Source organism: Pagrus major, chromosome 21 (assembly GCF_040436345.1).
Source record: "Pagrus major chromosome 21, Pma_NU_1.0".
NCBI lineage: Eukaryota > Metazoa > Chordata > Actinopteri > Spariformes > Sparidae > Pagrus > Pagrus major.
This window is the reverse complement of record NC_133235.1, coordinates 4,110,872-4,125,256: the sequence shown is the minus strand read 5'-3', so window position 1 is coordinate 4,125,256 and position 14,385 is coordinate 4,110,872. Positions and strand designations below refer to the sequence as shown.

The following is a 14,385-nucleotide window of genomic DNA, read 5'->3' as shown; positions in this document are numbered from 1 at the left end:
ATGTTACTTTGCGTGCATTTAGTGGGGATATGTGTCAATGTTAAATTATGTGAAATATGTCATCTGTTATTTGTTCGTCTTTTTTGGCGTGTTTTCAATCGCCAGTGTGTAGCAGCGATACATTGTGTTAACGTAAGTACTGTGATGTTGGCACTGTGTCAAATGTTTAATATTTCAGACTGAAGAATTAGGTGGTAGTTATGGTGATCTATATCCTTGTGACGGTATTATGCTGACATGATAGCCATAGTGTTCCAACAATGTATAATATGTTTAGATTATGGAAAGCGCTGCGGAAAAGCAGCGGAGTTGGATTTGAATCATGTTTTGAAATGGTTTGAGCGCATCAACCAATCACGTGTTGAGAGAAATTACTTTACTGCACAATGTCTGAAACACAGTGTACTAGACAGATTGTCGTCCTTTTCATTTAGAGACAGCATTATCGTCGCAGCAGTGTTTGGTTAGTTATTCGCTATTGTTTGTACGCGTTCAGTTAAGCATCTCCGGTGTTAAAAAGCGACCTAGTCGGCGCTTCTGCTGCAAAACAGGCGTTACGGTTCATATCATGATAAAGATGTGTGTGTTTCTCTGGCGTCCTACTCTTAATTTGAACATTTATTTATTGACTTTTTGTCATTCTATGGACGTTGTTATAATGTCATGTGAATAATATCTTTATTGACGTTGGCTTTTGGAATGTGGCAATTGTTAGACAGATATTTAATATTTCTAAATGAAGAATTAAGTGGCATTTAAGGGAATGTGTCTTTTTCGCGGTAATATGTCCAGCTGGCAGCCATAGTCTCCTAACAATGTGTTATATCAGTTGTTTATGGAAAACGACGGGAAAAGTAGCTGAGGTGGTTTTGTTAAACTTTTGAAATGGATTTGGTTGCATTAACCAATTACGTAGTGGGAAAAACGTGACGTCAGAGATGCAACGTTTTAACGTCTTTGTCAGTTATTTTAACATGAATGGATTACTTAAGACACAAATGCGCAAAAGTTTGCACTAAGTAAACGTGAGCACTTTATTATATTTTGTTTGTTATCTTTCATGGTCTCTGTTATTGTAGCGTTTCTCTTTCTGTCCCACTATGTTTCTCTGTGTCTCTCTGTTGCCTTTGTTCACTTACGTCCTCATTCCTCCAGAGTGTTCCTCCTCCCACTTGTTGTCGCTCATTAAGCTCCACCCACAACAATGTATAAAAAAGGGCAGACGTCCTGAGCTGCCCCACCAGGTTCATGACCTCTTGACTCGACTCGTCTGTTATCTTCATCTCGTCCTGTGCAGATTCATCTACTCCGGCTCTAAAGATTTTTCAACACCTACACTAAGAGTTACAGGACCTTTTGGATTAAGACAACAGCATTGTTCAAGGCATCTCAACTTGGTTAACACGGTGAGTTGATTTTGATTAGGGCCGCTGTTTGCCATCGCGGCACAGAGAAGACTTCTTTGTGCCGCGATACGAGCTAACGTGTATGCTAGTTGCTTCATCGACCTGTAATTTTGAATGTGTATTTCTGAAGTATCTACAGTACTAGTAACTTCAGTAAGGTAAATTACGTGTATGTGGTTTGGAAATGAGTATAATAGTGCTGTTATTCACACTTTTGGCTGGTTTGTTGTAACGAGATAGCTAGTTAACAACGTTGATTAGCATTGCTCGGCAGCGAAAACATTTGGATGTTTTATTCTAAATAACCTAAATGTTACCGAGCTTTGTCTTGTGTAGTTACTGGAAACAGCTGTCCTGTAGTTATAGGAGAGGTGGTTGGTTGTAAGCACAGATTATAACCACATGTTTTGTAGCATATGAGTGCTTTGGTTTGTTTGCTTATTTAGCTACGTGCTATTAGCAATGTCGGTCTTTAGACAATGTTAAATTATTTTAATATCAAAGGTTTTTCAAGTGTTACATCTACGCACTTGTGAACAACTCCTTTATTGCGTTGCGATTTGTGCGACTATATTTCAAATTTCGCTGGCGTTGTGGCGCGGTGGTTGTCGGGAGTAAATTTCTACTTCGAGGCGTTTTGTGCCATGATTGGCTGGAGTACAGTTTTGAACTTCGCGGCAGCAACTTACTGATCGGCACTCTAGTCTTCTCCTATTAGCAATATAATCAAAGTGTAGAACGACAGTACAGTAGGTGTAAAAAAGCGTCTTAGTAATTATTGTTTACATGAATCGACCTATGTATTTGGGAGAATGATGTTGTAAAATGGGTACATGGACATACATTCTGTGTTTTCCTGGTCAAAAATGACTATTACAGGGAATGAATAAGTATTAGATTATTTCAGTGTCCTCACTCAGTCATTCAGTCAACTCACTCAGTTACTCACTTAGTGAAGTCATTTAACTGACTCACACACACAAAGATTATTTTTCATATTCATTTTCTGATGTTCTGTGAATGTAATCTCTGTTTTGATGTTTTTTTCGATTTTCAGTGTTATGTATCGATGTTCCTTGCAGCTATTAATATTCATTGTTAACTGGATACATTATTTACACCATTAAAAGGTGTTAAATAGAAGTTGGTGCTGATTATGTTTGAATGATGTTTTTTGTAATGTTAATGTAAGAGCAGTTAGACCAGAATAGTCAAATTTTACCAGTAACACCAAACAAAGAGGTAGGGGGAGCAATCAAACATAATACAAGAGTTAAATTAAACTATCAATTTTTTAGTGTAGTTTTATTCTGTGTGTATGAATATTTAAAGTAACAGTTATAGTTCTTCTTATTCCAGCATTGCTTGCTTGTTACATGTGTGTTGAGATGTATATGTTTACTTATTGTAGGCTAAAGATGAGTTGTAATGCCAATATTAATCAATTGTTTTCATGTTATTAGATGCCACGGGGCAAGTCTTTTCGTCGTTCGGAGGCAGCCAAAAGACGCATGGCAGAACGGCGAACGGTTGACGTGGAACCGCAGCAGTCTGCCAATGTTTCTGACGCTGGTATGTACAATTTGTTGTTGTATGTGAATGGTGTATATATTTGCCTAGTGGCAAGGTCTGTTGCATTTACATGATTTGTGATGATGATTTGTAAGCTTTCATTAACTGTATCTTGGTGTCTTTTTTTCTCTGTGTTTTATTAGAGCACGGCACTGGTTACCGCAATCCTGTGCGAGCATGGCCAACGTCGTCACTGACTGGACGACAGCACAAGTTGGTCATTCCGTGCCAACTCCCTGACGAGAAGGTATAATAATAATAATAATAATAATAATAATAACAAGAATTATTATAATAAGAAGAAGAAAAGAGGACTTGTAATGATTAGTGAATTTCAATCAATAACAATCCGATCTTTTTTCCAGTTTGTTCTTCTTGTAGGAGATTCCCATCTGCGTGCTATCGCAGATGGCTTTGTCGTGATGCCACAGGGCTCCCTCTCCTTTGGCATCATGTCCACGCCTGGGGGCTGTGCGAGAGAGCTGAGGACTGAGTTGCTGCATGCTGCTGTTCCTCGGTCTCCTGACGCAGTCCTGGTCTTGGCACCCAGCAACAACCTGACATCCAGCAGGACCATCGATGAGGCAGGGGCAGACTTCGCTAAGCTCCTGCACGCTGCCTGCGAGCGATGGTGTAACGTACGTTTTTGTCTATTGTATTTATTGATATATTACCATAGTTAATGTAGTTGTATGAAGGTACAGAATAATGTATGTTTATATTATTAGTTATGGCATTTTCAGTAAAATGTAATAGTTATTAACAACCACTTTGGTCTACAGGTGTGTGTCGTGGATTTCCCACCTCGTTTGGCTGCTGAAGTCCTTCACCAGGACTTCATGCGTCAAGAGTTCCGCCGTGTGTCAGCACGTATGGGTAAGCTTTAAAACAGTAGTTTGACAACAGTTCCATGTACAATGCATCATTTGTTATTAGGCAGACTGTTTGAATGAATATTATAATTTCCATAATTGTTCCTTTAAATTTAATAGACATTACAATAATGTATTTTGTTTATCTTTATTAGGTGTCAGGTACTTCCCTACTGCTGAGCATTTCCCCATGAAGTGCCGTGAGCTGTGGAGCAGAGATGGTGTAAGTAGAACATCTAGTGTCATCTAAAGTTTCTCTGTAGTTGAATGACATATTTATTGTAGATCCATATCATTTAATCTTTTCCTTTTTGTTCTTTTCACAGGTTCATCTCAGCGATAGTGACGGCATGCCCATTCTAGCCGGGCTGCTGTGGACGGCTGCGTTTGAACAACTGCAGCCTCCAACACCGAAGGTACAGGTTGCTCCCAGAACGTCGCCGCCTCGTAGGCAAGTCGTCCCCAAGGTGGTTGTCACGGGACAGGTCACCATACCTCGTCCATCAAACCCCTCAGGGTGGACAACTGTTGGCAAGGGTGGGAAGGTAATTGTTTACACATTATAGTGCTGTGTTTGATGTAATATTTATCAGCTGACCTGTGTAATGGTTGACAGGGTGTTTAATACAAAATATCTTATTTTGTCATTACAGAGGAGAGCACCTGAGGAACTTGAGCAGTCCTTTGGTGCAGAGAGGATGGTTCAGCAGCAGGTATGTTATGATAAATGTGACATAGGCTGTTTTAGACACGATTGTTGTTTAGATGATGGCGTTTTGACAAAGCATTCATTCTGTATATGTATTTTACAGGTTGATGCAAGTGCACTACGTCAGTGCTACATTGAGCCAAACCCTGTTTGGTTCAGCAGTTCTGTGTTGGTTGCGATGGATGCTGCTGTTCCGTCCCATTTTCCTACCCCTGATTCAACTGCTGTTCCACGAAGCTCAAAGGTATATTGCTACAAGTTGTATATGTTGGTTTGTTGAAGTCTTTTTAGTATCTCCTTTTTCCTGATACACTCACAACAACATGCAAAATTGCACAATATGGTCCACAATGGGTTTTGCTCAAATATGGCTTAATAAAGTGTATATTGTTTTTCTTCCATTAGCGTCCAAAAGTGGAACATCGTCGAACTTCTGCGAGCCAGAAGGTTTGTCTTGATTTTGTTAAATATTTGAGTTATTAAGATTGTTTTTTGTGCATGTCTGCAGTATTATGGCAATAATTGGATAATCATTGGAAAAAATGTTCTCTAGGTCCCGGCGAGAGCTTTGCCCGTGGTGAAACCCGTGCCACCGCCTGCAACTGCTCATGTGAAAGTGGACGCCAGGGGGGAGGTTAGTACAGTTTGTGCAAAATGTGTGTCTACTACCTTTTTATAATAGTAGTATAGTTTATTTATCCAGATCATTTCATGGTGTTTTTGTTTTCTTTTAGGTTGCCACCGCTGCTGTCGCCAATGTTGTCGCTGCGCAGGGAGGGGACCTACAGCCTGTCGTCGATCTTGGTGTCTCGCCCACACCAAGATCCAACAAAGGTAATGGTGACGTTAACCCCATTTCTTGCAGGTGTGCAGAGACCTTGCAGTCTGTTGTTCCTGGTAGTAATGTCAGAAGTGCACCTGTCACTTATGACATAAATACGTCCATGGCATGTGGTGTTGCAGCAGTTATGCAACATGTCATTTCTCCAGTGTGTACGTGGAAAGGGACAGATATTGATAGCATAAGTGTAGAAGGTGGCAAACTGGCCAGTTACATTGAAGCTAGGCAAAAGAGCGGCACTGAACAGGAGTTGTGCAAGTTGATTCAACAGCACAATGTGTTTGGCAGGCAGTGGCAGGTAGCGATTCCTCCTCCAGCATGTAGTGATTTTAATTGGCTGGAGGATGACACTTTGATGTACGAGAAGCTCCAAGAGCATTTGTTTAACCACGGCACGTGTCTGTTGAACCTCGAAGGTGCGGTTAGTGCCATTGTTCTTCATAACGAGTACTTTGTGGTTGTTGATTGTGGCACACGTGGTGCATCTGGGATGGCATCAAGTATTGGCACGTCTGTGGCTGTCTTCAACACGTGCCTTAATGACTTGATGCTTCACATCAGTTGTTTGAAGGACTCTTTAGGTGCAAAGTGGTATGCCGTCTATGGCATTTCTGTCATGTTGTGTACAGTACATGGCGACAGGGAGAGTGCTACATTGCTTGCAGGCGAGACTGTTGACGTCAGCGTTGCAGCAGAGCTTGAGGACATCATTTCGGTCAGGCCACAGACTGACATAAGATCAATCAGGGGAAGTTTTCACCAAGGGGACGCTCGGTTCCAACACGGAGGGCTCCAGTGTATGGCTGTCAGTTTGGTAGCTTTAGCCAAACACAGCATCGATACTGTGTTTTTGTGGCAGTCTGGCGATCTGGATAAGGTTGTAGAGTTAGGGGACGAGCTCTACACGTCGTTGCGTGAAAGTAATTCCATCAGCGGGAGTTCTGAACTGCTGTGTGTTCCAGATTTGCCCAAAGAGTCCATTATTGATGGAGAGAAATTTCAGTTTGAGTATGGTGAGTACGTTTCTGGTGACGTTGATGTTGTTGAGGGACAGCTTGTTGATGCAGGTGTGTACACCACTCTCAGGAATGGTTTGGGAAAGATGTTTAGCAAATATGACACATGCTTTCTGACTGTGAGTGGCACCACGTGTGGTATCATTGGTCGAGATGGGCAGTATGCCGTTGTTGATTCTCATGCACGCGATGCAGATGGCATGGTAGATGTCAACGGGTTTAGTGTTGTTGTTTATTTTAGTTGCCTTGATCGTGTGTTTGATCACATATGTAAATTTACCAGTGCAATGAACACTCCAAAGCTGTTTGAGATTGCTGGTGTTTGTGTCACTCACAAAAGTCAAAGTGCAAATGAGGAAAGAAGAGAGGTTGAGTTTGTTTGTAGCTTACCTCTTCAGCCAGCACTTAGTGTGTCAACTGAACAGGTAACACTTGACAACAACAGTCAGAGAGGTGTGAAACGCAAGATTTCAGTGGGTAATCATGGATCGAAAAAGTTGAAAAGCAGGGACGTGAATGTGGTTAATTCAGACGTTGTATTTGTTAGTGATGTGATAAGTAAAAGTTTTGAGTTCAATCCGCTGCGTGGTCACGTTGCTCAAGCTTTGTGCAAACAGTTGAACGTAGAGTCGGAGAAACTTGATCTGGCATCAACAGAGGTTGGTGCATTAGGGGCTCCTTGTAAGAACGAGAAAATAGTTGGTGATGGTAATTGTTTCTTTAGAGCGGTTAGTCAAGCTGTGTGTGGCACAGAGAACAATCATAGAAAAATTAGATTAGCTGTGTATAAGCAATTACGTGCCAGTCCTCTAGCATATACTTTGCGTCCTGAGTATTCCTCAATGTCAGATTATCTGAGTAGATCAAGAATGCACTGTCTTGGTAGTTGGGCCACTGAAGTAGAGATTCAAGCAGCAGCAGATTGTTTAGGACTAAATATTTTCACGTTTTGTGGTGATCGCTGGCTTGAATACAGTTGCAAGAACAAGCAGTTGTCCAATCAGGCAGTGTATTTAGAGAATTGTAACGGTAACCATTATGAGACTGTTGTTTGTGTCATGCGGCCTCAGATGCAGACTTGTTATAGGTACTGCAAAGTGAGCGCGTCTCGTTTGGGACGGTACAATTTAAGACAGCAAAGTAGACAGAGTAGCGTTTGTGCTGACACTTCAAGTGCAGTTGTAGCTTCAGGTTGTGTAGCTAAAGAAGTTATTAATATTGAAGACAATGTTATAGAACAGCAGGACAGTACTGTGCCTATGCAAGAGCAGACTTCATGTACATTTAAGTTAACTAATGTTAGTGCTTCTAAGTATTTGAAAAGTAAAAAGAACTTAACACGGAAAAACAAATACCAGGAAAATGATTTGCATAGGGAGAAAGTCAAGGAAATTGGTAAACAGAAATATAACACAAATGTGTTGTATAGGATGAAAGTCATTGAAATGAATAAAAGGAAATATCAGGAAAATGTAGTGTATAAGCATAAACTTATTGAAATGAACAAAAGAAAATATAGGGAAAATTTAATATATAAGCATAAACTTATTGAAATGAATAAAAGGAAATATAGGGGAAATGTATTATATAAACATAAATTTATTGAAATGATTAAAAGGAAATATAAGGAAAATTTAGTATACAAGTATAAAGTGAAGGAGATGAGTCAAAGGCAATATAGGGGAAGTGAAGTGTATAAGCATAAAGTTAAGGAGATGGGTAAAAAGAAATATAGGGAAAATGAAGTGTATAAGCATAAACTTAAGGTGATGAGTAAAAGGAAATATAAGGAAAATGAAGTGTATAAGCATAAACTTAAGGAGATGAGTAAAAGGAAATATAAGGAAAGTGAAGTGTATAAGCATAAACTTAAGGAGATGAGTAAAAGGAAATATAAGGAAAGTGAAGTGTATAAGCATAAACTTAAGGAGATGAGTAAAAAGAAATATAAAGAAAGTGAAGTACACAGACAGCATGTAAAAGCCATGAGTACAAAGAAGTATCATGGTAGTCTTGAGCAAAAAAAACGTGTTATAGCAGGAAACAAATTGAAGAGGGAAAAAATTAAAGAAAAGGCAGAGCAGTTTGATTATGTTAGAGAACAATTTTGGGATAAAGTTAAAGATGGGCCAGATTATGTGTGCTGTGTGTGCCACAGAGGGTTGTTTAAGAATCAGGTTTTGAAATGTAAAACAGATAATTATAGTAAAAGGAAAGAAATAAGTTTAATTGCAGATAAATGTATTAGTGAAGATTATTTACATAAATGTAATGAAGACTGTGTACTGCCGTGTAAATGGTTGGATACAGGTAGAGGAGAGCTGTGGATTTGTTACACGTGTCATTCTAAGATTAGTAAAGGTGTAGTGCCACCTGAATGTGCATTGAATAATTTGGCAGTTTGTCCCATTCCACCAGAATTGGCGTGTTTGAATAGTTTAGAGCAACATTTGATCGCGTTGCATATTCCATTTATGAAGATGTTGGCATTGCCTAAAGGTGGGCAAAATGGAGTACATGGACCTGTTACGTGTGTTCCTGCAAATATTGTGCAGACGAGCAATTTGCTGCCACGTACAGAAATGGAAGGATCTTTGTTGCCAGTAAAGTTGAAGCGCAAGCTAACTTATAAAGGACATTATGAGTATCAATTTGTTGATACTGCGCACGTAAGGCAAGCCTTGCAATATTTAAAACACACAAATGTCCATTATAAAGATGTAGAGTTTAATGAAGCGTGGATAAACCACTTTTGTAGGGAACCTGATGGTGATTGTAATGGTGGTGGTGAAGCATCTGCAGATGTTGGGGAAGATGAGCTTCTGCATGATAGACAACAACATTGCATGTTCCAAGACACTTGTCTTATGCCTGTAGATATTGGTCAGGAAACACTGGATCAGTATTTTGATGATATATTGAATTTGGCTCCAGCAGAAGGGAACTCTCCTGTCAGGTTGTTGTCTGATCATACAAATGAAGCAAAATGCTTCCCAGTGTTATTTCCTGGTGGACTTGGTACATATTGTGATAGTAGACAGCATCGTTTGACTTTGTCGCGTTATTTTAATAACAGGATTTTACATGCTGATGGTAGATTTGCACAAAATGTTGAGTACATCTTTTTTGCTCAGTACTTATCTGAGGTAGAACAGGTCGTGTCAAATGTATCAATAGCACTGCGGAAGGGCAGAGGAGGTGCTAGATCTCAAAAAGTTAGCAGAAATGTGGTGAATGACGAAGAATCTTTGAAGAAGTTGTTGCAGTTTGATGATGGGTTTCGTTTTCTTAAACCTATTCGAGGTACCCCATCTTTTTGGCAGGCAGCCCAGCGTGATTTGTTGGCCTGTGTTCGTCAGCTGGGTGTCCCTACCTGGTTTTGTTCGTTTTCTTCAGCTGACATGCGATGGAAAAATCTCCTCAATAGTATTTTGAAACAGGCAGGTAGAATAGAAACAGCTGAACAGTTAGAATGGGCAGATAGGTGTAAACTATTGCGCGGCAATCCGGTCACTGCAGCCACTATGTTTGATTTTCGCTGGCATTGTTTTTTAAGAGAGGTGCTCATGTCTCCGTCTAATCCTATTGGCAAAATAAAGGACTATTTTTATAGGGTGGAATTCCAGCAGCGTGGATCACCACATGTTCACTGCCTGTTTTGGATAGAGAATGCCCCAATAATCGATACAAACACAGATGAAGAGGTTGTTAAATTTATTGATCACTATGTGACATGTGAACTACCAGCACAGGATGAAACATTATTGGACATTGTTACATCTGTGCAACAACATTCTAAACGACATTCTAAATCTTGTAAAAAAAATAAAACTGTTTGTCGTTTCAATTTTCCTAAGCCGCCATCAGCAAAAACTTTTATTTCACGTCAAGTTGGTGAACAGGACAACACAAAATGTTGTAAATGTAAGGTAGATGAAGCACAGAAATTGGACAGCTGCGCATGCACAAATGAGAAGCAGAAAGAACCAGAGACTATGAAAAAAGAGATTGCAGTTGCCATTATGACAAAAATTAAAACAGCTCTTTCAGATGACAATGCCAATTTTGATAGTGTGGAACAGTTGTTTAGACATTTAGGATTAAATCAAAGTGTTTTTGAAGCTGCGTACAATTGTGTTGGCAGGAAGACGCATGTTGTTTTGAAGAGGCAGGCAAATGAGGTTTGGATAAATCAGTATAGCAAACCACTTTTAAAATGCTGGAACGCTAATATTGACATCCAATATGTTGTTGATGCCTATGCTTGTGTAGTGTACATTATATCGTACATCTCCAAAGCAGAAAAGGAGATGGGATTGTTGTTAGGAAATGCTCAGAGGGAAGCAGCTAAAGAGGGTAATAGTAATGCTAAAGATGCATTGAAAAATTTAGGAAGTGTGTATTTACACAACAGGGATGTTTGTGCTCAAGAGGCAGTGTACAGATTGACAAACATGCATCTTAAGGAGTGCTCTAGAAAAGTTGTGTTCGTGCCAGTAGGGGAGAACATAGTTAGAATGAGTTTGCCTTTAAGTGTGTTAAAACAAAAGGCATCATCACATGATCTTAACGATGAAGATATGTGGATGAGGAACACTGTTGACAGGTACAAGAATAGGCCAAAGGACAATACATTTTATGACATGTGTTTGGCAACATTTGCATCAGAGTATCGTGTTCTGAGTAAAAATGAAAGGTGTGTCAATAGGGTTAAATTGAACAATAATTGTGGTTCTGTTGTGAAAAGAACACGTTCGCAGCCCGCTGTTATTCGTTACGTGCGCTTTTCAGAGACTAAAAATCCGGAATTGTTCCATCAAAGCATTTTGCAGTTGTTCCTGCCGTATTGTAAAGACAGCCAGCTCAAACCAGCAGGGTTTGAGACGTTTGAGCAGTTTTATAGTCATGGTCATGTGAGATTAGGTGATAAACTGCTACATTCGGTTAAAGTGATTGTTGATCAGAATAGACGCATTTATGAAAGAGATGCAGACGAGTTGGATGATATTCAAATTTCAATCAGTAGTGATGGTGTTGTGGAAGATGCCTGGTGCGAGTTGTGCCCAGAGCAGGAATTGGAGCGCTTAGAGTGTATAGAGGAACGTAGAGAGACTGAGCAGATAGTGGACGAACACGTAGATAGCATTCCAGATTTAGCAGTAAACAATAAAGATGTTGCACATTTAGAAAAGAGGAACAATGTCCTCTGCAGACATGATGGTCTGGCATTAGTTAGGTCTTTGAATGAGACACAAATGTGTATTTTTTATCAGATTAGGCAGTGGTGCTTAGAGATGGTAAATGGAGCAAAGCCAAATCCAATACATGTGTTTATTACAGGTGGTGCGGGGACAGGTAAGAGCCATTTGATCAGAGCTATACAATACGAAGCAATGAGGTTGTTGTCGAGAGCGTGTCAGGATCCAGACGACATTTGCGTTCTACTAACAGCTCCAACGGGGATAGCGGCGCATAATATTAATGCAACTACTGTTCACAGTGCACTTAGCATTGGTAAAGATGTACGCTTACCTTACACTCCATTGGGTGAGGAGAAGCTGAATTCTTTACGTGCTAAATACAGTAGCTTGCAAATTGTGATAATAGATGAAATCTCCATGGTCAATCACAAACTATTAGCCTATGTCCATGGGAGATTAAGACAAATTAAACAATCTGGTGACTATTCCCCGTTTGGAAATGTGAGTGTAATTGCAGTTGGAGATTTTTATCAGCTTCCTCCAGTGAAAGGGAGAGCTCTGTACTTAGACAGCGAAGGCGTTAATTTGTGGTCTCAGTTGTTTAAGGTTGCAGAATTAAAAACTGTTGTTCGTCAAAAAGATCAGGTATTTGCAGACCTGTTGAACAGAGTTAGAATTCGTTCAAAAGGTACCCCAATGTTGAAAAGTGACATAGAAATGTTAAAACGTTGTGAAAGTGGTGAACTCAACTCAAATTTGCACATATTTTCAACAAATAAACAAGTAAATGAGCATAATGTCAAGCAGTTGTTTGAAAGTTGTCCAGATTATGTTAGGATAGAGGCTCTGGATTATGTTAATAGTAAGAAAACAGGCAAGCTTGAGTTGATAAGTGGACATCATTCCAGAGCATACGACACATGTCTGGATGAGACACTGCTTTTAGGGAAAGATGCCCGTGTAATGCTGTTTAAAAACTTGGATGTAGCGGACGGTCTAGTTAATGGGGTATGTGGCACTGTGACACACATAGTTTATCCAGAGAATGACGAAAGGCACTTTCCACAGACGGTGTATGTGAAATTTGATGACAATAGGGTAGGCATACAGAAAAGGAAGCGCTGTCCATTTGCCTCTGCAGTAGATATGGGTTCCACAGGCATTGAACCAGAAGAGGATAGAGTAACTACAAAAGGTGGAATGCGAAGACAATTTCCACTGAAGCTTGCCTGGGCTTGTACTGTTCATAAAGTACAAGGCCTTACAGTAGATCAAGCGGTAGTGTCGCTTGACAAGATTTTTGCAGCTGGACAGGCGTATGTAGCTTTAAGTCGGGTTAGAAATTTGTCAGGGTTAGTGATTAGGGATTTTAAGGAGAAAGCCATCTATTGTCAGGATAAAATTAAAGAAGCAATTGAAAAAATGCCTCCCTTCATGGTCACCAATATTACAAGGCACATATTCAATCAGCAGACATTTACTGTGTTTTTGATGAATGTGCAGAATTTGACGCAACATATATTTGATTTGGCATTGTGTACACAGCATTTGCAGCTTAACTGTATTGCTGTTACAGAAACATGGCTGCCTGCAATTGCGTCATTTGAAACTGTAAAGATGGACGGTTATATCTTTCATAATCAGTCAAGGAACTTGTCCTACAGTAGCAGCAACCCAATATTGTCAGAAATTCAAGGCCAACAACATGGTGGAGTTGGCCTTTATAGTGCAAACAATCTGGCATGTAATGTTCTTCAGGTACCAAATGTAAATTTAGAATGTTTGGTTTACCACTGCACTAAATACAACATATTAATGGCAGTAATTTACAGACCACAATCTTATCCCATGACTTTGTTTAAACAAAATGTAGGCAAACTAGTTGATTGGCTGAATCCACAAAGTGACACAATTGCTGTCATAGGAGATTTCAATGACAACATTTTGAAATCATCGTCAGTTGCCAAATTTATGACAAACAAAGGGTTTGTTCAATTTGTGAAACAACCAACTACAGAAAACGGCACACTAATTGATCATGTGTATGTGAAAACAACACATTATATTGTTGAATCATCAGTGGTGCCAACTTATTTCAGTGACCATGAGGGGATCATGTGTTGTTTTACATCTAGGACCTAGAAGAATAGTTGGAGACAAGAGCAGAAATAGCAGTAGTAATATAAAAAGACAAAAAAATATTTGTTGATAAAGTTTATATTGTAGTTATTTATATATGCATGTTTCATTTTATGAATTGTATGTTGTGTGTTTCAATATCTATTAAAAAAAAAACCTTCTTCAGAATGTTTAGTTATTTATCTTTCCTTATGAGTTTTGTGTAAGTCCATATTGTGTGTTCAAGAAAAATACAAAAAACAAAAAAAAATTCTTCATAATGTTTAGTTATTTATATATGCATGTTTCCTTAGGAGTTCGCTGAAGTTCTATATTGTGTGTTCAATATAAAATATTGTAAAAAAAAAATAACCCAAAAACAAATGTTAGGTATAAAATGGGTTTTGTTTCCTGCATTACAACAGCATTTTAAAGTAGAACATTTTATAACAAATAGTATTAATAACTCTAATCACTAATGTCAATGATACACATTTGGAGTGTTATAAGTCAAACATTTTATTGAAAGCATTAAAGCTGATATATAGCACTGACTATACTGCAGTAATTGCATAATATCAATTGTTGCTAGTCATATGCTTTTGCTAATGCAGGTTTTGCTTTACCTTTCATGTAGCCTCAAAAAGCAA

General features: G+C 39.2%; 2 protein-coding genes across 2 annotated transcripts; both read left to right on the top strand.

Annotated features, from left to right (window-relative positions):
* The first annotated feature begins 2,917 nt into the window (after positions 1-2,917).
* LOC141016467 (uncharacterized) lies at positions 2,918-7,860 on the top strand. Its single transcript, XM_073490853.1, has 13 exons — positions 2,918-2,978; positions 3,122-3,225; positions 3,344-3,616; positions 3,761-3,854; positions 4,006-4,073; positions 4,177-4,395; positions 4,504-4,563; positions 4,663-4,803; positions 4,965-5,006; positions 5,113-5,193; positions 5,294-6,073; positions 6,128-7,513; positions 7,846-7,860. Exons 1-13 carry the CDS (start codon positions 2,918-2,920, stop codon positions 7,858-7,860), a joined length of 3,324 nt encoding a protein of 1,107 aa, XP_073346954.1.
* A 271-nt stretch (positions 7,861-8,131) lies between these two features.
* LOC141016466 (uncharacterized) lies at positions 8,132-13,759 on the top strand. The gene has a single exon (XM_073490852.1). It carries the CDS (start codon positions 8,132-8,134, stop codon positions 13,757-13,759), a length of 5,628 nt encoding a protein of 1,875 aa, XP_073346953.1.
* Positions 13,760-14,385: the final 626 nt, after the last annotated feature.

Bases quoted from the DNA above. Each gene is read 5' to 3' on its own strand.
- LOC141016467 (XM_073490853.1), top strand. From the start codon at position 2,918: ATGGCAGAACGGCGAACGGTTGACGTGGAACCGCAGCAGTCTGCCAAT. The intron at 2,979-3,121 runs GTATGTACAATT...GTGTTTTATTAG, and splicing joins TGCCAATGTTTCTGACGCTG to AGCACGGCACTGGTTACCGC. The intron at 3,617-3,760 runs GTACGTTTTTGT...TTTGGTCTACAG, and splicing joins CCTGCGAGCGATGGTGTAAC to GTGTGTGTCGTGGATTTCCC.
- LOC141016466 (XM_073490852.1), top strand. From the start codon at position 8,132: ATGGGTAAAAAGAAATATAGGGAAAATGAAGTGTATAAGCATAAACTT.